General features: G+C 46.2%; 2 protein-coding genes across 7 annotated transcripts in view; both read left to right on the top strand.

Moving 5' to 3' along the window:
- The window catches only part of ATP11C (ATPase phospholipid transporting 11C), a 53,639-nt gene extending 42,268 nt beyond the window's left edge, over nucleotides 1-11,371 (top strand). For 2 of the 5 annotated variants that reach the window (XM_051783561.1, XM_051783569.1), the window contains exons 25-29: nucleotides 965-1,100; nucleotides 2,897-2,962; nucleotides 3,747-3,850; nucleotides 5,337-5,490; nucleotides 9,701-11,371. In XM_051783561.1, the coding sequence (XP_051639521.1) occupies nucleotides 965-1,100; nucleotides 2,897-2,962; nucleotides 3,747-3,850; nucleotides 5,337-5,490; nucleotides 9,701-9,817 (577 nt within the window). In that variant the 3' untranslated portion in view covers nucleotides 9,818-11,371. Of the gene's footprint in view, nucleotides 1-964; nucleotides 1,101-2,896; nucleotides 2,963-3,746; nucleotides 3,851-5,336; nucleotides 5,491-7,503; nucleotides 7,595-8,420; nucleotides 8,516-9,700 lie in introns of those variants that run through there. The other 3 variants (XM_051783574.1, XM_051783591.1, XM_051783582.1) reach the window with 3 other exon arrangements.
- Nucleotides 11,372-17,449: 6,078 nt separating this feature from the next.
- The window catches only part of MCF2 (MCF.2 cell line derived transforming sequence), a 57,043-nt gene continuing 50,261 nt past the window's right edge, over nucleotides 17,450-24,231 (top strand). For both annotated transcript variants that reach the window (XM_051792931.1, XM_051792924.1), the window contains exon 1: nucleotides 17,450-17,587. In XM_051792931.1, coding sequence (XP_051648891.1) covers nucleotides 17,470-17,587 — 118 coding nt within the window. In that variant the 5' untranslated portion in view covers nucleotides 17,450-17,469. The remainder of the gene's footprint in view (nucleotides 17,588-24,231) is intronic.

The raw sequence follows: 24,231 nt of genomic DNA, 5'->3' as shown, positions 1-24,231 counted from the left end.
TACGGTATGTTAGAGCATACCACAATTGTCACTGTATCATCATGCATAGGATTCAGTAGGGTTTTACTTTAGAAACTGCAGTTACAGGAGTCCAGCACCACAGCAGTTTGCAAGGTGCATCTTGCTGAAAATGAATGTATTGCTTTAAGAGTTAGGAAGAAAAATGAGATAAGAACAGGGATTTTTGCTTCTGACATAAAAGTGATTTTTATCCCCCATCATTCTTCAAATTTTAAAGAAAGTAATCTGAAAAGACAATGATGCAGGGAACTGTTTAACTCCCTCATGTCCTGATAGCCACCCTCTGTTCCCCAGGCCCTGCGTGTGGTCTGTGCAGAGCTTTGCTCATGGCCCATCTATTTCCTGCTGCTGCCTCCATGCCAGATCTCATCCTATATTCAGCCAAGAGCCTCTTGCTACAACCCCTGTGATAAAAACACCCACCATACAATTCAGGAGGTTATTTTCAGTCTGTGCAGAAAAACACCATTTTAGGAACAGGACTTGCAGAGCTTTTCTCAAAAAAGGAGAGCTCATTCATCTAGAAAAAGAGGAAAACACATCACAGATTTGATGTGTCCCATATGGGTGCTCTTTAGCCTTACCCTGATTTAAAAATTTATCATTTAATATCAGATACCATGGATGATGTGGGGACTGCAGGAGAGGCTCAGGACAGTGTTACATCTGTTGGCTTTGGGCTGACTTGGCTTTTCATCCAAACTACCTAGAGGAGAAAGACAAAACAATTCATGTGCTGAACTTCTTGTGATTTCTCATGATCAGCAGCTGCATATAGCAAATGTTCTTTATGTCCTGTACACTGGCTGGTGTTTATGTGGGTACTTCCTTGCCTCATACAGCAAGGGTTTGCTCCAAAGCTCACTGTTCACCTGCCTGCAGGGAGCTTTGCCGTGCTTCCTAAATGTGATGGTGATGGTCTTCTTGCTCCATCTCTTGGCAGGAAGGTTTCAGATAATGCAATGCTGCAGTGGAGGCCGTTCCTGTACTGGACCTTTCTGGGCGCTTTTGAAGGACTCGTGTTTTTCTTTGGGGTTTATTTTCTGTTTCAGAATTCATCGTTGGAAGATAACGGAAAGGTAACGCCACCAAAAAAAAGGAAGATGAGTGTTTCTTTTGTGCTCTGCCTCTTTGATACGCCTGGCAGGGAATATCTACACGCTTAATCTGTGCAGTGTGTCTCGAGTCTTGTCCAACAGTGTAGCCTTGCTTATGGTGTGATTCTGCAGCAAATGCTTGAAATAAAACGTTTTCCAAATCGCCATGGAAACAGGGCAGAGCTGGTTATACTCACTAGGTAAAATGACTAGTCTTACACACAGCTTTCTGCCTACCCAGCGAGCTTTACACTGTGCTCATCCCCTCTCCTGTCTGATCCCAGGAGCTGAGCCAGGGCAGGAGCAGTGTCTGTCCTTCTCACCAGTGACTGTCTGAAATTCAGCACGTACTTGGCTGGTTACAGGCAGCTGAATTAGCCCACCTTGATGAGATGCTGCTTGTCAGCACAGACATGGTGTAGGGCTGTTTGTACACTGTGCCTGCTCTGGGGCGTGATTTCAGCCTCCCATTTCTCTTTGCCGTGGGGGAAGGCTGGTGCTGGGCTATTGCTGCTGTTTTGGAGCCAGCAGAAGTCATCACTGCTGCAGAATGAGCAGACTGTTGTCCTGTTGTCCCTGCTTGCTCGTGCCTCTGGTGTCGGGACAAGCGCTTGCATCGCTGTGTGAACAAGGTGTGGGAGCTGCTCTGGGTTAACTTGCACAGAAGGAGGAGGAAAAAAAGATTGAGGGTTGTTTTTTTTTTTTTCGTATTTCTTTTGCTGGTTAATTGAATACAGAGCAAAGCATTAGTGCAGGGAGGCTCCCACTTGTGGTGACCTGAGCTGTCTCAGGACCTTTTTCCCAAGGGAGTGTGCATCATATTATCAGATCTCAGTTGATGGAAAACTTCTTTACACCAAGGGTATTTTACCCTTGAAAATACCTAACATTTTTTAGCAGCTAACACTTGGAGAAAAGCTGATGAAATTTATGTATGTGTGTTCATACATTGCATCAATGCCAACATTTATGGCCCCAGCTATATGTAGTCAAGCCCCTGTATTGTCAAATCAGTGCTTTTCTGTATTTATAGCCATTCTGGTTGTATTTGAATAAAACATGAAGCAGTGATATGTTCTGCAACTACCTTCAGAGGTCAAGTCTATGTGGCACTAAAATAAGATCTGTGGTTATGTCCTGTTCTGTAAACACTTATGCCTGTAAGAACTGCTACCAGCAATTGTTCATAATATCCATGTATGTTCGATTCCTTTTTCGCTCCTATTGACTTTGGGTTTTTTGCATTTTTTGAAAACTTTTACATTTCACTTTCTGTTTTAACGTATGCATTCAGATCTTGACAGCCTTTGGTAAGCATCCCTCCCATTCATTGCCATCATTTGGATTTCTGTACAGTATCTGCTTTTCTTTGTGTGCATAGTCACTAGTATCTTTGAACCAAACCAGGTGGAAAAACACCCATTGGTGCATTCTGCAAATGGGACTACAAAGAGATGATGGTTGTTGCAAGAAAGCAGAGACTGAGTAAATTGCCAAGAAAGCAGGTGGTCCAATGACTTGTATCCTCGACTGACATTGCTGTTAGTAGGAGGTTGTTCCTGTCACTGTCCCAGCTCTGGGTCACCCATCTGTGTGGCACTGCATGGCACAGGGTAGCGTAGTGGCCGGCGAGTCTTCCGAGCATCAGTTCCCCGTAGCAGTCGTTCCATCCCACCCTTCCCCTCTGGTCCCTGCTTGCACCCCGTCCTCATCGTCGTCTCTGTGCCTCTCCAAGGAGATGGACCGAGACACCTGTGGCAATGTAACGTGTTTTTCAGATTTTTGGGAACTGGACCTTTGGGACGATTGTTTTCACCGTGCTGGTGTTCACCGTCACTCTGAAGGTGAGGATCTTCCTTCCTTTTCCAGTCACTCATTGCAGATGTTTTCCAAGGCTTGTGTATGTGAAGTGAATGTGTTGAAAATTAAGTTTCTTTGAATGTGTTTTCCCCCCACACTTAAATCTTCTCTTCTTCCATAGAGGCAGAACTTGCTTATTGTCCTTTGTGTGGTCTGTGGTCTTCAAGTGTTTATGTTTTGGTTAAATTATTTTTCTACTTTTTCCCTCTTTTGAGAACTCCAGTTGGTTATAGTTGACTTTTCCCCACACTTTCACCCCTTGGTGTTCAGTTCTGGCAAGAGAAGAGGAGCAATAGAGAATTTGAACTTGTCCACCTTGTTTCAGACAAGGCTGAGTGCTGCAGTAATCAGAAAAGCCCATGTCGAATAGCAATAGCAAATCTGCTTTGTCTCATGGAGCTTTCCAGAACAAACTGTTTGCATAAGACCTTACAAAAGGTCTTTTATGTTTGATTCAGACAGCAGGTGGTGACAAGAGGCAATTACAATCCCTGTAACCTTTAGACATTTATTTCCTGTAGCATCAGAGGTTGCATCAAATTTATTCTATTAAAAAGTGTCAGTTACAATTAGAACCTTGCTGTTTCCCTGTTGTCTCTGTGCCAGCCTGTGGATATTGAAAATGTTTTGCCTGGTGTCCATATGCACAGAGGTAGCTGTTTGGAGAACCTTCAACCTTAATGTGAAACCAGTCTGAAATGTCATATAAATCCAATCAGATACACTCTGCATCTAAAGCCTGTTCCATCTCTTTTTTTATTCACACAGCTAGCGTTAGATACCCGATTCTGGACGTGGATGAACCACTTTGTGATTTGGGGATCCCTTGCCTTCTACGTGTTTTTCTCATTCTTTTGGGGAGGAGTCATTTGGCAAGTATATCTTCTTTCCATGGTGCTTTCCTAGGGAAATGCCCAGTGCTGGCTTTGCAGGGGACTTGGCTGCAGCATCCCCTCCGTTGGGATGTCCAGAGGTTTACAGATGGCAAGGTGTGTGCAATCATGCTCCTTTCCCTCCTGAGGAAGGAAGGGTGGATACCTCCATCCAACACCCTCTAAAGGCCAGTGCTGGAAGAGGGCTCTTGCATCATGAAATGTGTTTGAGGAGATATCTCAGCCCACCAAAGGGAATAGCCTGAAAGAGATAAGGCCGTGGTCGCCATCCAGGTGCTCAACTTTGGCAGAAGGTGATTTGCTTTTCTGCTCAGAGTCATTTCTGTTGCTAAGGCTCTTGTCTTCATTGGGAGGTTCTAGAGTAAGCATTTTAGGATCTGTTTGTGCACGTGGATGAGAAAGACAGGAAAAATTCATGGTGCAAAGAAATCCGGTGAAATGGAAGGAAGGAACAGATGAGGCAGATGTGGAGCAAGAGGACCTGGCCCTCTGGGACAGCTTAAGAAGGAGAAATAAACAGGAGAAATCACAGATCCTGCTGCTGAAATCCTGGATCTGAATAGGAGAAGAAATTCTCATTGATTTGAGTGCAACCAGGATTTTAGGCTTAATATGTTGCAAAAGCAGGCAAACAATAGTCCATTACAAACATTACTAGTTTTCTATTTCATGTGCTGGAGTAAATGTTCAGTTGACATTCACAGTAGACAGTGTCCCCCATTTTACACCTTTGCTTTCCCATGGGCTTGTGCCATGGGCTATTGGCTAGATACTTGATCCAGCAACCTGTTAATGAAGATGTGGAACTGATTTAAGTATTTTAATTGGGAATTAAAAGCTTTGTTTGACTCTTCAGTGTTGCTAACCAACAGATCCAGATCTGCGATCTAGCCACCTATCTGTAGTGAAATGTGTGAGTTTTCTACTAAAAACTCTTTCTACTGTTTAACTTGCATAGCTCAATATTTTTGACTTAACAGTAAGCAACAACTTCTTTGGGATCCTTGTCATCGTTTATTTATGAGGTGTTTTTCACAAGCATCTGTCAGTTGCTCTCCCTCATCAAGGAAGGGAGGAAGGTGCAAATAACCTGCTGTGATTGAGAGACACTGGATTTCCACCATCAAAACCAAACCAGAAGCTATAGCAAAGCCTGAAATTGAAATAAAATGATCTGGGTTTTGATAAGGTGAATAATTTATCTTTCAGTGATAGTGGCAAAATTCAAACCCCTCCTCACAGATGCAGAAGATGCAAAATGAATCATGACAATCCTCTAGAATTAGCGCAGTTGAAGGCAGGAGATAGATTGGGACAAGGATGGACAGGGTGTTTTTGTGGGGGCTGTGTCCATATCCATCTGAAAGGGAGGCGTAACTGCTGATAGTTTGATGTGAAGTTTCCTTTGATTCTGACCTTCTTGGAAAATCTGTGTTAACCAGAATTTGTGTCCTTTCTTTTTCAGGCCTTTCTTGAAGCAGCAAAGAATGTATTTTGTATTTGCTCATATGCTGACTTCTGTTTCCACATGGCTGGCAATAATTCTCCTGATCTTTATCAGCCTTTTCCCAGAAATTCTTCTAATAGTTTTAAAAAATATAAAAGAGAAAAATCATCAGGTAAGGAACAAGATGATGTATTCCACTGTATTTTTAGGAAGACCTTTCTTAAGCACCAGATCAACCTGTAACAGTACCACATACCACTCACATCTCAAGGAAGGCTTTCTGGAGTCTTGTCTTGCTTTTTCACATGCCAGAAATGGCAAGACGTTAATCTAAAAATACTGCCTAGATCTGTAATGAAGAGAGACTCAACCTGTGCCTTTCCTTAGTTGCCTTTGCTGGGTGGAATCGTGCTGTCTCTTATAGAAGTACAGTAACCCTTGTCCAACCTGAACTGATCATCAAACCCACCTGAAAAAAACCCTACCTGTTTTTATATCAAAAAACACAGCCAGGATGTTCTCCTTGGGTATGTCCTCAGGTGCTGGTGCAGTGGGAGAAGGGTCAGGTCTTGTCACATTTGCCCACCCTCCGTAAATAACTGAAGGCTTGTACCATGGTGTTTGCTCTCCTTGAAAGTGATCTAGTCTCATAACAGCTTTCCTCCACTGCTGAGGAGGAGGGCTCCTTTTAGAAGTGGAAACCTTCTCCTAAAAGTTTTCTTCATTGCTCCTGCAAATGGTGAAGGCCAGCAATGCCAGGTTCATGACTCACCGTGCTCATCTCCCCTGCCCGTTGCTCTCTGCTTGCCCAGAGGTGCTGAGTGTCCCTGCAGCACCATCTCCTGGGCAGCCCCTGCTCACCCTGGCCGTGCCTCCCCCCTCTCTGTGCCTCCCTCTCCTGCAGCCCCTCTCTTCCCCCTGCAGCATCAGCAAGTCCTGCCTCGGGTCAGCACATGGTGTGTTGCAGCCAGCCCAGACCTCTTGCCGTTGGGTTTGCACGTCCCTAGGCAGCAGTAGGGCACAGCTGAAGGGGCACAGTGCAGGGTCAGCCCCCACCAACAGCCAGCAGGATAATCCCCCACCCCCAAGTCATTAATAGCATCACAGAATGATTTGAGTTGGAAGGGACCTTAGAGATCACCTAATACCAACCCCTCTGCTGAGGCCAGGGATGCCATTCACTAGGTCAGGTTGCTCAGGCCCCCATCCAACCTGGCCTTGAACACTTCCAGGATTGGAGCCTTATTATAGTTGAAAACAATAGAGATGGTAAAAGAACTATGGTTGTATTTTGTAAGGGTCTATGTAACTTCTTCCACTTAAACATGATTTAATAGTTTCTAGCTTGACACCCCTATTGAACCAGCTGGGAGCAAGTTGCTCTCAGCTGTGGACATATGACAGTTTGAGGACAGTGCCCTGGAAGGGTGACCTGGGGGTTTCTAAGCTCCAGGTCAAGTCACCTGAGAGGTGACCCATTTTTACCTTCAGCTGTTGACCAAAGACCCATCTCCTCTTGCAATACTTGCTTTCAAGAGTGCTTTATATGCATTTAACAAAGACTCTTGTGAAATCATTTAGCAAAGCAAAGTAAGTGTCAGCTAGAAAAGTTTCTTCAGATGTGCATCCCAAACTAAACACAGGCTGAACCATATTTAAATGTACATTTTGAGTAAGAGTGTTATTATAAGTCCCTGAAGCAGATACCAGCTCTGGATATCTGCGTCATCAATCAGACATCAAAGTCAGTTGCCTGATTAGTAAAGGCATCTAAGATCAGGTAGATGATTTTGAATTAAGGCCTTATTGAGAATCCTGACCTTAATATTGAAATAAAATAAAATAAACATCAGTGTCCCCAGGGGAGCATTAAATGAAAAACAAGACTGGGGACGTTGTTTAGGTACCTGAACCCAAACTTGGCAGCCAAAGCCAAGTCCAGGTCCATGGACACTTGCTATTGACCTCAGTGGGACAGGATTTCACCCTGAGTTTCCTGTAACACTGTGCATCAGCTCTGCTCAACCTCTATTAAATTTTCTGTGTGGAAATGCGGTGGTTGTTTTTATTTTGTTTTGGTTTTGCTTGGTTTTTTTAACTGCAAGGCGCATTTGTGTTTTCCTTGGTTTCTACCTTTCTCCTTCTTGTACTGCAATTTTCTGTCTTTTGTGCTGTTGTGAACTAGGTAACGAAGCGCCTTCCTTCCTCAGGAACATCCACTATCTTCATGCTTTCTCAAACTTCCAGCAATCACAGCTTTTCTTGGAGTGAATAAGGTGATTTCCTTTCTGAGTCGCTTATGTGTTGCTTGCTCAGCTGCCCTTCTCCTCCTTCTAATGCCTAACTCCTGAAAACACACATTGAGATTTGCTCACACAGCAAAACCTTGCTTTTCCCTAGATGTTGCCTTAATTTAAATCTTTTGCTTAAATATTTCGTCTGTCTCTTCCCCTTCGGTCTCTTGCTGCACATCAGGTGCGTGAGCTGGTTGTGCTCAGGATGTCCAAGTGAGGTGGACACAGGCAAAGCTGGTTTACATTCTTTTCTCACTGCAGTTTTGTGTGTTAGTGGATTAGATACGAGTGGGACAAGGTGGAATTGATGTTTGTCCTCTGGATGACTTGACAGATGACTCAGACTTGTCTGACTGAGGGGGGGAGCTTCCCTAGTACCCACCTTGCCCAGTCCATCCACTTGCTAGTGCTACTCTCACAAAGAAGGATAGTCTTGGATTTGCTGATGAAGGGAGTGGTGGGGCCACCCACAGCAAAGTGCCTTGATTACATGTCCCTAGCATTTAGTTTCACTGCAGATCTCCTCTATTACTGCCTATTTTAAAAATACTATTTTATGTGGAGATCAGGGATGTTTTCCTCCTCCCTCAAAAACATAAACCTCCAAACCTGAAGTTAAACACTTTGGGAAGCAGGGCCGGTTTCTGAATACTCTCTGTGCCTCTTGCACTGCAAAACCCAGCCACTGTTAATCATTCTTTATGATATGACTTAGCTGTAAAAAGGGTTGTGTGTGTCTTGCATTGTTTGACGATAGGCAGGGGCAAGAGTTGCATGTGCTATAAGTCTCCTTGCCTCGCTGTTGCAGAGCAGCAGGAAGGCACCTGATTCACTGTCGGCCAGACCTTCTGTCAGACCACTTCTTTTAAGAACGTTCTCAGATGAGTCTAATGTGTTGTAAAGGTACCCTGTCTGAAGGAGTTGGGATGGTTTTAAAAGGCATCAATTAACCAAATGTAACCTCCTCCAAATCAATTAAACCGTGGTTCTTGTAATCCTCTTGACTATCGGTGTGGGGTACTTGTCCTTGTGGAATGGAGATGCAATGCTTGGGATGCATTTTGATTTGGGGATGTTGTACTATCCAACCTCTCAGAATACTGTATCTGTACAGATACTCTCAAACTGAAATATTTGCAGTATGCAAACAAATCTTTCAATCTAACTGATATTTTAGTCTAATGTTAAAAGAAAATTTAATCTGAGAATGCCATCTGGATTGTGCTAACAGTGGTTATGAAAGCTAACACTGATAAATTTACGCTGAAAGATTCAAATCTCAGTTGTTAAACTGATTCCAGTATTGCATCTGAATCGTACCAAAATCCCTTTCTCTAGGGTGCATGCTGTTCTGTCAGATAGAAATAAGTACATTTTAATTCATCTTCATAGATTGACACTAAATACGTGTACTTGTTTATGTGTGTCCACACACAGACGGAGGCATGTCTCGGTGTCTGTATGTACATACGCACACCGAGAGCATCCTACTACAAGTTGACTTGATTTTAAACTTTGTAGCAAGCCAATAGCAGAATAAAAGAGTGCCCAATTGAATTCACAACTTTGCTTTTAGGGGGGATGTAACGTGTGGTGTCGCCTGCAAACAGAAGGCTGCAGGTGTTCTGCAAGCCTCTCCTACCTTTGTACCCACAGCTGCTGCTAAAGAAATGAGTTTGATTGGCATGGCAGCTCTAGCAGCCAGGCTTGCAGGGCCTCCAGTGCATGTGGTATTTGTCCTGCACAGCTGATCCTTCTCCACTGACGTTAGGTGGTGCTCTCCACCACCATACACTGGTGCAGACTGGTGTGGGAGGCAGCTGGACGGGGACAGAATGGGAGGCACAGGGGGCAGTGAGGCAGATGCCACTTTTAGACTTCACGCAGCATTTTGCAGGTTGTGCAGATCTATTTATCGTCTGATTACTTGGTTGTGAATTGCATTGGGCACTTTTGTCATGGCCTAATCATTCTTCTTCTCCTATAAAATTTTAAGTATTTTCTTCTAAAAATAACCCAGGAAAAGGTTTGTGAGTTTGGAAATGTAACAGTTGTAATATATATGTGTTTTCCTTCTGATTTTTGCAGGCTGGCCCCTTTGATCTGCCTGTGTTAGTCTCATACAAACGTATAGAGAATGGTTATGTGAAGACTGAAGATGCTGTTACTAATTTGGCAGAAAGATATCCTCTCAGGATACTTTAAAGTGCTCCATAAACACTGCGTATTGTCATGCTGTAGGACAAAACCCATGGTTTTAACCTAACAGTTCTTTTTGATATTACCAAGGACTGTAAGCAGCCATGCTGAAAGAGCAGCAGCCAGGGCACTGGCCCCACGGTACCTGTTTGTCTTTGGTCTTGTGGTTTCCCCACCCTCCCAGAACAACAATTCTGCCAAATTCTACGTCATTGGAGGCTGAGAAAGCATCTTTAGAAATTCATCCAAAATGGCATGAATCAAAGTGCAAGAGTGCAGTGCCAGCCCCATTTCACACGGGGGCTTCCTCTGCCCACTGCAGATCTGAGAGCAGCAGAGAGCTGCTCAAGTCTCTTGCTCTCCTGACCAAAGAAGTAGCACAGACTTAAACCCAGTAACAGCCCCATCTGACTCCCTGAAGGCACTGAGGAAAGCCTGCTCCTCTCCCATGGAATCTGGATGCAGCCCTGAGAGCATCTCTCCTGGTGCTGGGGCTGCGATCCCTCGGCAGGGGCTGCCCCCTCCCAGCCGTGGGTGCCAGATGCACGTGGCAGAATTACTTGAAAATTCGGGAGAAATCTTTGCTGATCCCTCCTCCAGGTATGGCTGGAAGCAGTCTGTGGGCTGCCCACAGCGATGGTGTCCGTGTGGAGACCTGCAGTGCTGGGAAGCACCTGAGCATCCTCCCACGACCGGTTTGCTGATGGATTTATTCCTGCTGGAGGGTGAAGAAGAGGTTGTTCTGTGGCTGTTCATGATGGAAGGAAGCTTTTGTGGGGGAGGAAGGAATCCCAAAAGTTGGACTGTGGCAGACTCTGAGCCTCTCTGCCCAGGCTCCTGTGGCTGTGCTTACATTACTGCACTGTGCAGTCGCTCCAACACTTTAAAGGCCCAAGTGACAGTGCAGTCCTTGGCTGATCCCAGGGACATGAGATGTGCCTGTGAACCTACAGGTGTATAAAACTACATCTTGAGTTATTTGCACTAAGAAAAAAGAAGCCAGTTTAAAAATAAAAGGAATACATGAACCCGATTTCATTTTACATTTTATTTGGTTTTTAAATTGGCATGTTCTTTTGAAATCTACCTGTACCATGGTCGTAGGAATTTTTCTCTTTAGGTCATGCACAGCAGAGGTGAGATGCCTGACTCTCAATATTTTTTTTTTTTTTTTCCTCTGATACTTCCTATGTGGCAAGAGCAGCTTTTTTTGTTGTGTTAAGTCATAAGCAGTGACAGAGCACCCTGTGTGCCACCGCGGGTTGGTGTGACGGTCCCTCCCTCGTGCCGATTTCCCCCGGCCCCGGCGCTCTTCGGAGTGGGGCAGAGGAACTACTGTGAGAAGCTTCAAGTCTCATTTCAGAAGCAACAAGCTCTACGCTGCTGCTGGGTTTGGCTCCCGCTCGCTCAGGCTTCGTGTCATTTACATACAATTAAACAGTTTGGGACTAGATGGAATGTTCCCCTCACCAAATTTTGTTAAACTGCAGACTACTGATTTTTTGGAAGAATCGAGTCTCGCTCTCTGGCTGCCACCCCTGTGGTCTGTCTTCAACTGGTGCAGATCAGCTGCTGGCAAATTCTCCTGCGCGTCACAAGGACTTTGGATGGGCCTTACCTGAGTGGGAGAGGGGTGTGCACAGTCCGTGTGGCCGGTGGCTGCTTTGACATCACCCAGCATGGAAGGGGAAGGATGGACAGGACCACTGTATTATACACGCTGCACTGGCCTCAACGCAAGTGGTGTCTGCACCGTGTCAGCGACTGCGGCTCAACTCCTTGCTGCATGCAAGTAAGGAGCTGCACTGCCAGCATGTGTCCATGGGCAAAGCTTTTGTTTTCTTCTTCTTTTTTTTTCCCTTTTCCTAGCTCATTTCACGGACTTAGAATTCAACTTGCAGACCTTGTCCCGTTCTCAACTTTTCTTGCTAAAATGTGGTGCCTACAGATCAAGTATACGATGAATACAATGAAGATACGCTCTATATGCCAAATCTAACCTTTCTCCTTAAATATACAGTTGCTGACTTGTGTTTACATAACCTTTAAAATGTGGGCACTAAAATGCCTAATTCCTGTGATTCAAAACCATTCCAAGCCTGAATGGTCCCAAGCCTCACACCTTGCTTCTCTGTTTTGTGTCACGCTCTACTCTTGAGGTTCAAAGTCTGTTCCCCTGGAATTCTACTGGAGGTTCTGCTGGCGATGTTAATGGGAAGAGTGAAACTTGCCATGTGTGTGTGAACTGTCCAAATAGTCACTTAAACAGGCTAATTTCTGCAGCCTGTTTAAAGACAGAACCTTCTGAGAAGCAAATCTCTTCCTGTTTCCAAGTGTCTGGTCCCCACTGGATTGCAGTAGCTGTATGTTCAAACCCAAGGTGTGTGTGCTGACTAGTGGGGTGGATTTAATGTGAAATGTCTTGAACAGCAGCTCTTTTAGGAAAATGCAAGTTTTCTTGGGCTTGGATCTTCAGCTAGTGCACTGGTGTAGTGCTGGGTGCCAGGACCACCAGGTTGCCCTGCACCTGCAGAAGAGCTGATCCTCATCATTCAGTAATGGCAAAAATGAAATTCCTGTTGCTGTGGGTGGCTTGTGAAATCAGGGGAAACAGGAGACTCCTTTTGAGGTTAGAGAGGGGAAGAAAAAGTAGTGATAGTGACTGTAAGGTGTAAGGCAGCAGGATGCTGAAGTGGCGATAATCCGAGAGCAGTGCTGTGGTGGCTGTTTGTGTTTCACGATACCCACTGCACTGTTACAGTGCTCCTCAGTGAGCTAAATGGTCAGTACAGGCTTATCAGTGGAAAATCTTGAAGGAAAAAAAGGCTGGGTTTTTCTCATAATAATTCGTTGAAGTTTAATCACTGACTAGTGACATTGAAAGATAAGGAAAGTAATTAAGATTCCCTCTAAAACTGTTACATGATAACAGTGGAGCTTGGTGTAGTCATAGCGACTTCTCAAACACTAATCCTAATCGTTATGAGAATATTATAAATTACTTGGAATTGCATAAAAGCTTCAAATTGAATTTGTATACACACAGTTGAAAAACTTACCTAATACTGCAGCATTTATCCAATTTCCCAGCTACGAATTTTTTTAAAAAACACGTAGTATATAGAAAATGTAAATTATATACAGGCAATGAGCAGATACATTTTCAGCTTCTTGCAAAAAAAAGGACTGCAACCTTACATTTTTTTCACTTAAATGCAATTTTATACATTTATGTTGCTTTATATAAAGGAAATTGAATGTGAATGTTACCTTTTATGAATGCAACTTGCTCTTTTTTCATTACAGAAACTTTTGTTTGAAGTAATCAATAAACTTTGGTATGTTGTTCTGATTAATATATATTTGTTGTCTGTCTTGTCTCCTTGGATACTCCTGGGTGATAGTTTGTTACATGGGCCTTTCCAGGGTAGTACTAGGGAGATCATTGGCATTTTCCTTGAGGGGTAGATGATGGCCATTCTTGGTTGTTTGATGTGGAGCAGCATTTGCCTAAGGAAATACAAATTTCTTCTCGTGTATTTTTGTTTTCCCACCGATGTGTGAATTAGCAATTCTGCTGTAACAGCTGCTGCACATAGCTGGCCTGTGCACTCTAAACCCATTTCCCTCAAAAATAATGTCAAATTAAGAAAGTGAGTCCTGTGAATTAGGTGAATAAATTGATTTAACTTTGCAGAATAGGTGAACTCAGAGCTTTGACATTTAGGAACTGGCTGAGAAAAATGCAGGTCCATGTACCTGATTTCCATACATGAAGTGTTTTCCTTACTGCTGTGTGTTGGTTCTGTGTGTCGTGGCTACCTGTAATAAATGAGCATTTCTTAGTTCAAAGCCGAGAAACACACAAATGTGGCTGATTCTGTGCTTTGCAAAGTGCCTGGCGCTGGTGAAGTTCAGGCCAGATATTTGCATTGATGAAATTCCAGCAACGCAAGGAAGCTGTTAAAGCACAACTCGCAGTGTTTGTATAATACTCAAGGAAAAAATATAGACCTAACTTTTTTTTATTTTATTTTTTTTTAAGGACACGGGTCTGATTCGAGCTGAAATGTTTGTAATGAAAAACTGACAGTTTAAAAAATTCTGTTTTGGCTGCTTCGGTCCCTGCAGCTCCCATCAGCCACCGCAGGACAGATGGCTGAGCTATTTAAAACAAAGTCTAACCTTTCCGAAGCAGCTTGTACTATTGGAAACCAGATACACGCATTGAGAATCTTAATAGCCCGAGTGAGAGGTAGTGAAAATCATCTGAAGAGCTGGAAGGGGTTTTACTCTGAGCTGCCTACCCAGGCTGTCAGGACAAAAACTGTAAATGTAAGCGATGGGAGACGACCGCAGGTCACTGGGTATTTCAGAAAGCACCAAAATTAGCATTTAAAACACCCGTGTAGACCTTCTTGTTAGAAAGGAGAAGCAATGTCATGTTGTAAGGTGATTTTTAACAAGGACGGCAGTTTTTTCCAGGTCAGGCTATTGGCTTGTGAGGGCTCTTGGCACGTGGAGGGGTCGTGGTGTCCCTGTCCCTTCCTGTCCCCCAGCAGCTGTTGCAGGAGATGCATCCACAGCATTCTCACTACTGGGATTGGGCTTTGCTTCTGAAATCTTCACACGTCTGGGGATAACCTGCTAAGCTGGAAAATACACTGTGGCCTGGAGAAAGGGTGTGTGTGCACTTGTATGACTGTTCCTTCCAAAACTAGGGGTTGCAACAACAAATAAGGCAGGTCTGACTGACCCAGGGAGAGAGTGGGAGAGCAGAGTGGAGTCCTTTCTCTTTTTTTCACATTCAAGTAGGTGACATAAAATCCTCATCCTGATTAAATCTATGTGTGTTTGGTTGGCTTCTGTGGGGCCAGGATTACTGACAGGTTATGAAGGATCTGCTTCTCCTGGACCAGCTTGGAAAGAGCCCACACCGGACAATACCCCGGATTGAAAGTGATGCTACTGTCTGCAGAAGAAATCCTCCTAAAATTCCCATTTATGAAAATCAACCCGAACTTAATTGGTCTTATGCACAAGTACTTTGCTGTCACTATGCTTATTCCAGAGGTGAGCAATTCCCTTGGACATCACTTTGACTCCAGATTGCATTTAACCAGCTCTGTTTTTCCTGTTCTCAGCACTTGACTAAACAGGTATTTTTGAAGGGTGATTTCTCAAATTCAAATAATGGCCCCAGTCACAACCCAACATTCTAGCCTTAACCTAGAAAAAGAAAAAAAAATTAATTTTTTTTTTTCAAATTCAAGAGGTTTTGAATTTTGTTTGAGGGTTTTTTTTTTTCCCCAGCCTCCAATATGGAATTAATGAAATTAGTTGGAATTCTTCCTACACCTTCTCCATAAGATGAGACTTAAGGATAAGGAATTGAACCCACATGAAATAAATCTCTGCAAAGAGAGGTGCTGCAGGTGCTGCCAAGATTTTCCCCAGCTGTGTGAAACAGCTCTTTCCCCTAGCACACAGGTGTATATGTGCCACTCTTAGAATGCTGAACCTTGTTAGAGGCCTTGTTAGGATGGAAAATCTCTGGAAAAGAAACACCTCTATTTCTGGCAGTCATTGTTTCCTTTTTATCCATCTCATTGTTCCTTCTGTCTCAGCTTATCATTTCCTGGGCAGGCAGAGAGCAATGCTTGGCTCTCTGAAGGAGATAGACACGCTGAGTATCTTCTGCCAGTGTAAAACCCAAAAAGCTGGATGATGGTTCCATGGAATGCCATGCTGGGATAGCTGAGCATTTATTGTGAGGGACTGTAGCAGCCAGCTTTCCAAACCAAGAATCTTTGTGGCCATAAGGAAAAGCCATGAGCAATTGCCCCCCAGCCTGTGCAAACACAGCTGAGAGCTGGCTCAGGTTTTCTTGCACCACCTGAGGTGTCTGGAGGAGGTGCAGCTTTGGGATGTGTAGGTTTCCTGCCGGTAGGTATCTGGTGCTGTGGCCCAGCCCAGCCCATCTGGGGCTGTAGTAGGGTGTGTTGGCTGCAGAGACCTGATCCAGAACCTGTCTTAATGATTTTGTCTTCTGTTCAAAGAGCGAGAAATGAGTTGATTGCTGAACCTTGGGGGTAACAGCTGCATCTTCTACTGTGTAGCTTTGTTTTTCTCAAAGCCAGTGCCAGACATGGGTGTGCAACACTCAGTGGGGGTGAGTCCTCCTCAGCATCTCCTGCACAGTGGTAGAGCAAAAAAGAGAGAGTCAGCACTTGGATGGGCCTTGTTTCTCTATGAGCTGTGGCAGTTTAGGGCAAATAGCATCCCTGCAATAAGAATACAGCAGGAATGTGGTGTGGCTGTCTTTCCTTACTTGTAGCTTTGCATATGGCTATTTTAAAACCACATTTTATTGCTGTGCACCTCAGCCAGACTTTTTGATGAGTAACTGCACATGAACTCTCCCTGTCACACAAGATGTGTTTTATGACCAGACAGAAAATCGTCTATTCAATCTGTTCTGTTGGTGAGGATCTGCTGTGTCACAAACAAGGAGTCCTGCCTGAATGGGCAGTACCAGGGGACATCTGCATTAGTGTAAGAAGGGCTGTGGTCTACCAAAAGACGCTGGTTTTTATTGTTAGACCTTGGGTTCTAAATTAATAGCTCTCACTGCTAAAGTGTTGGAAAAAGGCTGTTATTATAGTAAGGAGCATAATTAAGAGGTTGTTTTGGAAAAACAGGAACATCCACTTCTCTGTGCTGCCTTCCTGGGCAGCTCAGGCTCCTGTTGAGAATGAGCTGGCATCGTTTGAACCTCAACATCGGGGAAACTGACAGCGATGCCTAGAGCTCTGGCCAGCATTGGCTGTACTATGGCTTAATGTAGTTGTCATAAATTGTTCAAGGAATTTGCTAGAATGCTGCTTGCAGAGGATGGAAACGCTTTTTTTTTTTTTTTCTCCTTAGAGAAACGTTAAAGGCACTAAGGCAGGGAAAAAATCCAGCTGCAGGGTGGTGTGCTAGGGGGCACTGGGAGTTGTGGTAAGTTAAAAAAAGGGAAAAAGAAGAAGGATTAAAAGCAGGGGGAGGAAGAAAAGAAAGGAAAATAGGGGGGTAAAGGAAAAAAGGAAGTGAAAAAAGAAAAAGGAAATAAAGAGATAAAGGGGAAAATATAAAAAGGGAAATAAAAAAAAAAGGAAAAAATGGGGGAAAGGAAAAATGGAGAAAAAAGAGGGGGAAAGGGGAAAAGGAAAAATGGAGAATAAAGAGGGGAAAAGGGGGCAGAAGGGGAAAATACTGAAAAAAATAGAAAAGGAAAAAAGGGAAAAGAAAAAAAAAGAGGAAAAGAAGAGGGGGAAATGGGGAAAAGGAAAAAGGGAATAAAAAGGAAAAAAGGGAGAGGAAAGAGAGGGAAAAGGAAAAAGGGGGCAGAAAAGAGGGAAAGGGGGGGGAAGGAAAAAAACGTGGGGAAAAAAAAAAAAAAGAAGGGGGGAGAGAGGAAAAAGGTTGGGGGGGAAAGGAAGAAAAGTGAAAAAAAGGCCGAAACGGTCCGGAGGCGGCGGTCGCTGGGCGGTCGCTGGGCCGGCCGGGGCGGTGCGGGGGGCGGTCGGAGGGGCGGCCCCGCCTGGGCGGCCGCGCGGACCCGGGGCGGCGGCGGCGGAGCGGCGGCGGTGCCGGCGGGGAGCGCTGCCCGGGGCATGGCCCTGGCCCCGGCCCCGGCCCCGGCCGGGCCCCCGCCGGGGGGCACCTCGGCGGGGGACATGGAGCGCTACTACCGCCTGCTGCGCTCCGCCGCGCTGCTGGAGGCCGCCGCCGGTGAGTGCCGGGGCCGGCGCGGGGCTCGCCGGTGTCGGAGGCGGCGGGCGGGGGGCGAAGGGCTTTCCCCGGACACCCCCCCGTGGGAGCAGCGGCTCCCGGCTGTCGCTCCCGGTCCCGCCGGGGAACCCACAGATGCCCCATCCCTCTCCGGCCGGTCCTCGGCTCTGTGCCGGTGCCGGGGGCAGGCGGGCGCGTTGTAGGCACCGGGGATACGTCGGAAGGGTTCGTCGCACGCGGGTTCCCGAGCGCTCGAGGTGTTATTTTGTTGTGTATTCAATGGACGGCACGATCGGTGCGGAACGGCCCCGGTTTTTAATGAGAAGCTGTGTCCCACTGCGCTGCTGACATTCCCTTCGTGTCACTGGAATGCGTAGCTCAAAGTGCGGTTTGGAGATGGGCGATGCTGCCGGTGACAGGAGAGTGTTCACCAGCGCGAGTCCCCTGCTCAGATTCCCATGGCCAGAACTAAAGAACTCTTCCCTGGGAAGTTGCATCTCAACCTGATGGCAATGGCTGCTCTTTCACAGGGTCTGAACTAGAGAAACGGTAGATGTGCGTAAGGTGTGTGTTGCTCTATTAGGCATCCCCTCTTCCTTTCCTCATTTCTTGGTCCTCAAACACCTCTGAATCTCAGATTATACCGGGAATGCAGCACTGTACTGATGTGGCTGTGGTTCTATGGCTGCACACCCTGAACGTGAGAAGCAAATGCAATCTGATCCCTTTCCTCAAACTGTAGCTGCCTCAGCGATGTTTCCTTTGACAGACAGTGATCTGCTTAGAAACTGTGTGGAGCCCTCACTTTTTCATTACATTTTTTTCCTATGGAGAGTACAGGTATTTTTACAATGAGGTCTTTCCTAATCCAGGAAGGGTGGTGGCACTTTGGGTGACTCCAGCCTTCCTGGAGAATGCAGGAGTCCAAGGCATGAAAAGGTATCATTCCTTTTTTGTTTGCAGCTGGCAGAGCACTTGGAGCCATGCCAGGCACAAAAAAGACTGACCCAAAAAAAAAGCTTCCAGGCTAATTCCAGGTTCCTTGACCTCTTTGAAAAGCACAGTTTGGGGTTCAGGAAGAATTTATCAGAGGGTTAGTCACAGGTGAGGACTTAACCAATGTGCCACCTGCTTCTCAGGAGCTGCTTGTGTATGTGCCCTTCTGAGATGATGCCAGCAGCACCTTCTATTCCGGCTGTCCTGCCCGCTGGACCCTGTTCACTGCACCCAGCAAACAGAGTAGGAAAACGTAGGGAGGGATGGTTGTGGTCAATTAGCAGAGGATGCTGCTTGAATGGATGTGATTAAATCCTCCTTGTGCTGGTGTCAGCATGGAACACCCACGCTGCTGGAGAGGAGCTGGGTGACACGGGGATGGGGCCACAGATGGTGAACGTTTGTTATGTGCGATGTAACGGGAGCCGGGTGAAAGCAGGTAGCAGGTTTCCTGTGAGCATGAGTGTTGTCTCCTGACCAGCTCTTAGCAGATGACATTTGTGTAATGCTCATACAAAAAAGAAATGTCCCCACAAAGGCACACTTGTGTGGTTATAGCTGCAGGATCCGGACGCGTGATTTGGCATCTGTATAGGTTCTTAAAATGAGATATTGAAAAAGAGACAAAGTTGAGTAAGGTTCCCCAGATCATGAGATTAAAAATAAATCAGATGGTTTTGTTTTACTCATCACTGATTTCTGAGCAGCTAGCCTAATCTGGGACCATGTTTTAACCATTTCTCTTCATGCAGTACTGGAATTTTGTCGGTCATTTCTATTAGAAGGTGATATTTCCTCCTTATCTCCCTTACAGTGAGATAGAAGCCTGTATAAAACCCAAGCCTTTTATGGCCATTCTCATCTCTAAAAATGCTTGGACTCCCTTGCAGAGCTGCAGGGCTAGAGCAGCCTCCAAAAGCTCTGTGCTGCCGTCAGTCCAGACCCCTTTGGGTGGGCCACGGAGGAGTAGTAGTCTGGGAGCAGTCAGTAGTATGTGGGATGCACTTCCTCTCCCTGCATTGCATTTGCTACAACCACAGTTTAGTGGTTTATCATTCATGTACCAGGACAGAAGTGGAGTGACAGCAGGGCTGTGTGGGAGGGAGCAACCGAATTGTAGAACATGGTGGAGAAAAGAAAGAGTCTTCCAAAGTGCTCTTTTTGCTGCTGAACTGGAGGATACTTGGAGACATGGAGCTTCTCCTGTGTGCCTGGAGATGGGGAGTTCAGAACTCAGACATTACCCCTGGTCGTGCTGTGATAGGAGCCTTTTGTTAAAGTTGGTTTTGGCAGGTAGGATTTCCAAGGAAATCCTGGAGCCACAAACCAGGAAAGTGCCCTCAGCCTCATCCTGCAAATAGGCAACCTCGTGCTGTTGGATACGTGTCCCTGTGACGGTGGTCGTTTGGCACATGGGCTGAGCACAGCTCAGGTCCCACACTCCTCAGTTTGCTCCACTGCTTCAGCCTCAGTCATCTCATCTGCCAGCTTCCCTAACGTAGGGAAATTTAAGGTCATTGGAAAATTGGTGGGCAGAGGAACTGGAGTGTGAGGAGCACTGGTGGAAGTGACTGGGTGGGGCTGCCTTGTTTTCTGAATCCCTTTTCCTCTCAGGCAACGCTGGACTTGGTTATACATCAGGGATGACTCAGGGTCTCCTGGGGCAGAGTTGTTCCCTGGGACCCAGTGCAGGCACAGTTATCCTGCTGCTCCAGGGATGTCTGTCCAAGGGCTGGGTGGTGTGAGACAGCCAGCAAGCACCAGCGATATCCTTCCCCCCTCACTTTCTATTCCACTGGCCTTCTGCTGCTGCAGGAATACCATTAGCTGTATTTGGAGATGTGCTTTTGCTTAACAGGGGAATGCCAGAATTGGGCATTTCCATTTTCGTTTCAGGAAAAATTGTGTTTATTTTCCCTCGCTTTGCAGCTGAGTTTCCAGGTGATGCCACTGGGGGAACCTGGCTGCATGGTTTAGTTTCCTGGCTATATGGGCTGTGAAAGAAATTGTTCCAGTGACCTTAGTGAACTTAATCCCAGGTTCCTTAGATAGGTAGGGGGGCCCAAGGGTTTACTGATGATACATCTCCCAAGAGTTACTTTGTGCCCAAAGCTGGAATTCATCTTGGAAAAAAATAGCACTTGCATGGTATTGAATGATGATGGGAAAGTTACTGATGTCTGTATGTTGTCATTGGGCCTTTTTGGGGTTTTTTTGTGCTGAATGGGCTCTGGTTTGAGGGCTGATGGTGGTGGCTAGGGAGGTGTGTGCTGGTGGCAGAGGCTAAATGTGCATTTTCCTGCACAGCTGGCAAGCACACTCTGGTGCTGATATGAAAACACCTGTATATGCTCCCTTGGTAAGGGAAAAGAGACTGAAATTGGAAACAGGAGAAAATCAAAAGTACATTGAAGTTCCTAAGTAGTAGAAATGCAAGAAACTAGGTTTTCTCAACTCCCACGCTGTGGTTGAATCCACGGGAGTGGGTGTTGAGAACCTTTTATTACGTTTCTTGCAATAGACACGAATTCATGTGTGGTGGAGCTGGCTTTTATCTTTCCCAATTTTTGCTTAGTTTGGTGTGATACCAGAATACAGTTTTTCTGATTGGACGTGAAAACATCAGAGCATAACAGGAGGTAACACGTAAGCCTTGTTGCCATATAGTTTGCTTTTGCTTAATCTTTTCTTAGAAAAACTGCCACCATTTGTCAGCTGCTAAATTTAAATTGGAAGAGATCCCCCCTCATGAAACTCCATTGTCCTCACCACACTGGGACACCCTGGACCTTTTAACCTCCCCTGAGCATCCTCCCCCTCACTGGCAGCATGGCACAGTCTTGGCTCCTGTGAACCCTCCTGCACACTCCAGTTCCCAAAAACCTTATTGGAAGGTGACATTCCTATGAATGTGGGATCCTTAGCTGACTACACCTTCTCTGGGATCCTTGGCTGGCTGCACCTTGTTCTGCTGGCAGTGATGGCCCACGGTCAGCAGGAATGAGGTTTGGCTGGTTTTGTGTCAGTGAGTGGCTGCAGCTCTGCCATGCCAGTGCCCCGGGTGTTCCTGCTCATTCACAGCTGGTGTTTCCCCACTGGAGGGATGCCCAGGAGTGGGAGCCTCCAGCCGTGGGACTTGCAAGCTCAGCCATGGAGCCACTCTGTGCATGCCTGGATGTGGTGGTGTCTGAACCCTCTTTGACCACAGGGATCAGCTCCTATTGTGATTCAGCTGATCCTGTGAGGACATTCCTCTGTGGGATGGGCATGCTGCCTGGATGATGATCCACAAACCTGGACTGCACTGAGTTAGCAATTTCTCCCTGTTTCTTTTTTCCCTTTGCAGCATTTTCTTTTGTGTTTTTCCTCTTATCCTCAGCGTATATAAATCTAAGCCTTTTGAAAAGGTCATTCTAGTTTTTCAGAAGCTTCATGCTTTTTTGCTGTATAGTTTCTTAGCTGAGCACACCCCCAGGTTTGGGTGATGGGGATGTGTGTCTGTGCTGAAGCATCGACTGCACATAAGCCCCGGAAGGCCTTGGTAGAGAAGCACAGCCCTGGGTCAGAAGAGAGGACCATCTGGTGCTGTATCCTGCCTCCTACACTGCGTTGGAGCAGGTGCTTGGGGAGAAGTAGAAGAAGGAGCTTGCAAACAGAGTGAGCCTTTCCTTAAAAATCCTTCCCAGTCTGACAAAGGATAATTGAAGGAGCCCTTGAACCTGGCGTGGTGACCAACCCATCGTGCCTAGTGATGGACTAACCCCCCTGGGGCTTTCATGCCATTTGCAGGACATGGCTTTGCAGGGGCTGGGTCCCTTTGAAATGTTGGCGTGGTGGCTACTGCTGTGTGTCTGTCCTGTCTGGCTCCAAAAAAGGTGTTTGATGCTGACCTGCCTCTGTAGTGAACTCTCTGAAGGCCACCCAGGCCTGGCTGCCAGCATCACTGGGCTCCTGGCAGCTCTTGGATTGGACCTGCTGCCACCTGTAGCCTGGGGACCAGGGTGTGCTGCCAGCACCTGCACCACACTGTCATCCACAAATCCCATCATGTTCCAAGGGTGCAGCTCTTCCTGCAGCTCTGCCTTCCCCTGTCCCCTGTATTGTGCTGGAACTCTTCCTAGGAATCATCAGAGGTGGAAACTCAGCCACCCTGTAGCAGTGGCTTTTGGAATGCTTCTGCCAGGCTGAGGATTTATGAAGAGATTTACATGGCAGGTGGAAGTTTGCCACCAGGCTATTGACAGAACTGACCCTGGAGCCCCATCTTCCTCAGGATCAATACATCACCTCTTCCAGAAAAATAGGCTTTTATAAACCTAATCTAATTGCTAATCTGTCCCTCCAGATGAAAATCTGTTTTTGACTGGCTGTGGATAGAAAGCAGGTGCCTGCAGGCTGAGCCCAGGGCTCAGGGGAGAAGATGCTCCTGTGAGCCCTCAGCTCCAGTGAGGTGTGAGCTGTTCCCATGGGCAGGGGAGACAAAGGGATTTGTAGCAGTCAAAGGTATTGAAGCTTTATGCCATAAATATTTCAGTGGGTCTTTTGTGTCGCTTGCTTGGCAGGGGGAATGGCTGCACCACCTGGAATTACAGACTGTTGAATATGCCAGGTGTTCGTGCAGCGGCAGAAATTGTTATCCATATGCTGAGATGGCTGAAGGAGAATTTGCTCTGTGTGGCTGCCCTGGACAGCAACAGTGCCTTGTCTTTGCAGCAGGTACCCCCAGCAACAAGTGTCTGTGTGTCAGGGCAGGATGGACAACCAGCTAAATGTGGGTTTGGTGCATACGAGGGTGGTGCAGCTTGGAGATGCTGTTAGAAATGACTAATGATGACATATTTAGCTTCTGCAGCATACCTGAGATCACATGCAGATGTAGGAGAGACCCACAGCAGCCTATTCACTTTACACAATAGAATCTCTTAAGTTTCTTTAGCAGCTGAGCTCAGGTGTGGAGAGAAGGACACTTATTTGATGCAGGCTGTGCTTTACTGCAGGGTATTCTTCACATGGGGAGAAGGTCATCACAGGTCTTAATCTGTGGCTAGGCTGTTCCCTTGGCTATAAAGGTGTAATTGCAGCATAAGGTTAACCCCAATGTGCTCTTCTTGCATGACTCCTGTGCAAAGCAAAGATGGGAATGGCTTACTCCTCACACTCAGCCTAGTTTGTGCTCCATGGACTGTTCAGGGAGGCTGGCACTGACACTGGCCTTTTGACAGGGTCATGTGGCAGCTGTGGCAGCTGGAAGAAGCCCTGCTCATTGAAGCTCCCTGAGCCCCAGAGCTTCCTGCAGACACTGTCGATGTGTGTAGGTCTGTGTTGCAGGTGTAATTAGTCTCAAAGGAGATGCTGCAGGCAGGTGGGCTTTCCTGCAGTGGGACAACCCGAGACAGACGCTGGCTGGTGACCCCAGTTAGCCCAGAAAGTCAGAGGGACGTGGAAATAGGTTACAAATGTGCTGATTTGCAGGCTTCCTGAACACCGAATAAATGCTGCTTCACCAACTGTCCAAATGGACAAGCAGCTGAGAACAAGCAGATCATGGAGAAGCTCAGTGTGATCCTTTACCCTTTTCATTTGATTTTCTTCAGTTTTGTTTCCTAGACTACAGCAGCAACCCCCACATGAAAAGCTGCTATTCTTCA

This window comes from Manacus candei, unplaced genomic scaffold (assembly GCF_025592945.1).
Source record: "Manacus candei isolate 608988 ecotype Guabito, Panama unplaced genomic scaffold, ASM2559294v1 h1tg000003l, whole genome shotgun sequence".
NCBI classification, from domain to species: Eukaryota; Metazoa; Chordata; class Aves; order Passeriformes; family Pipridae; genus Manacus; species Manacus candei.
The sequence above is the reverse complement of the archived record's forward strand: the minus strand, read 5'-3'. Positions and strand labels throughout refer to the sequence as shown.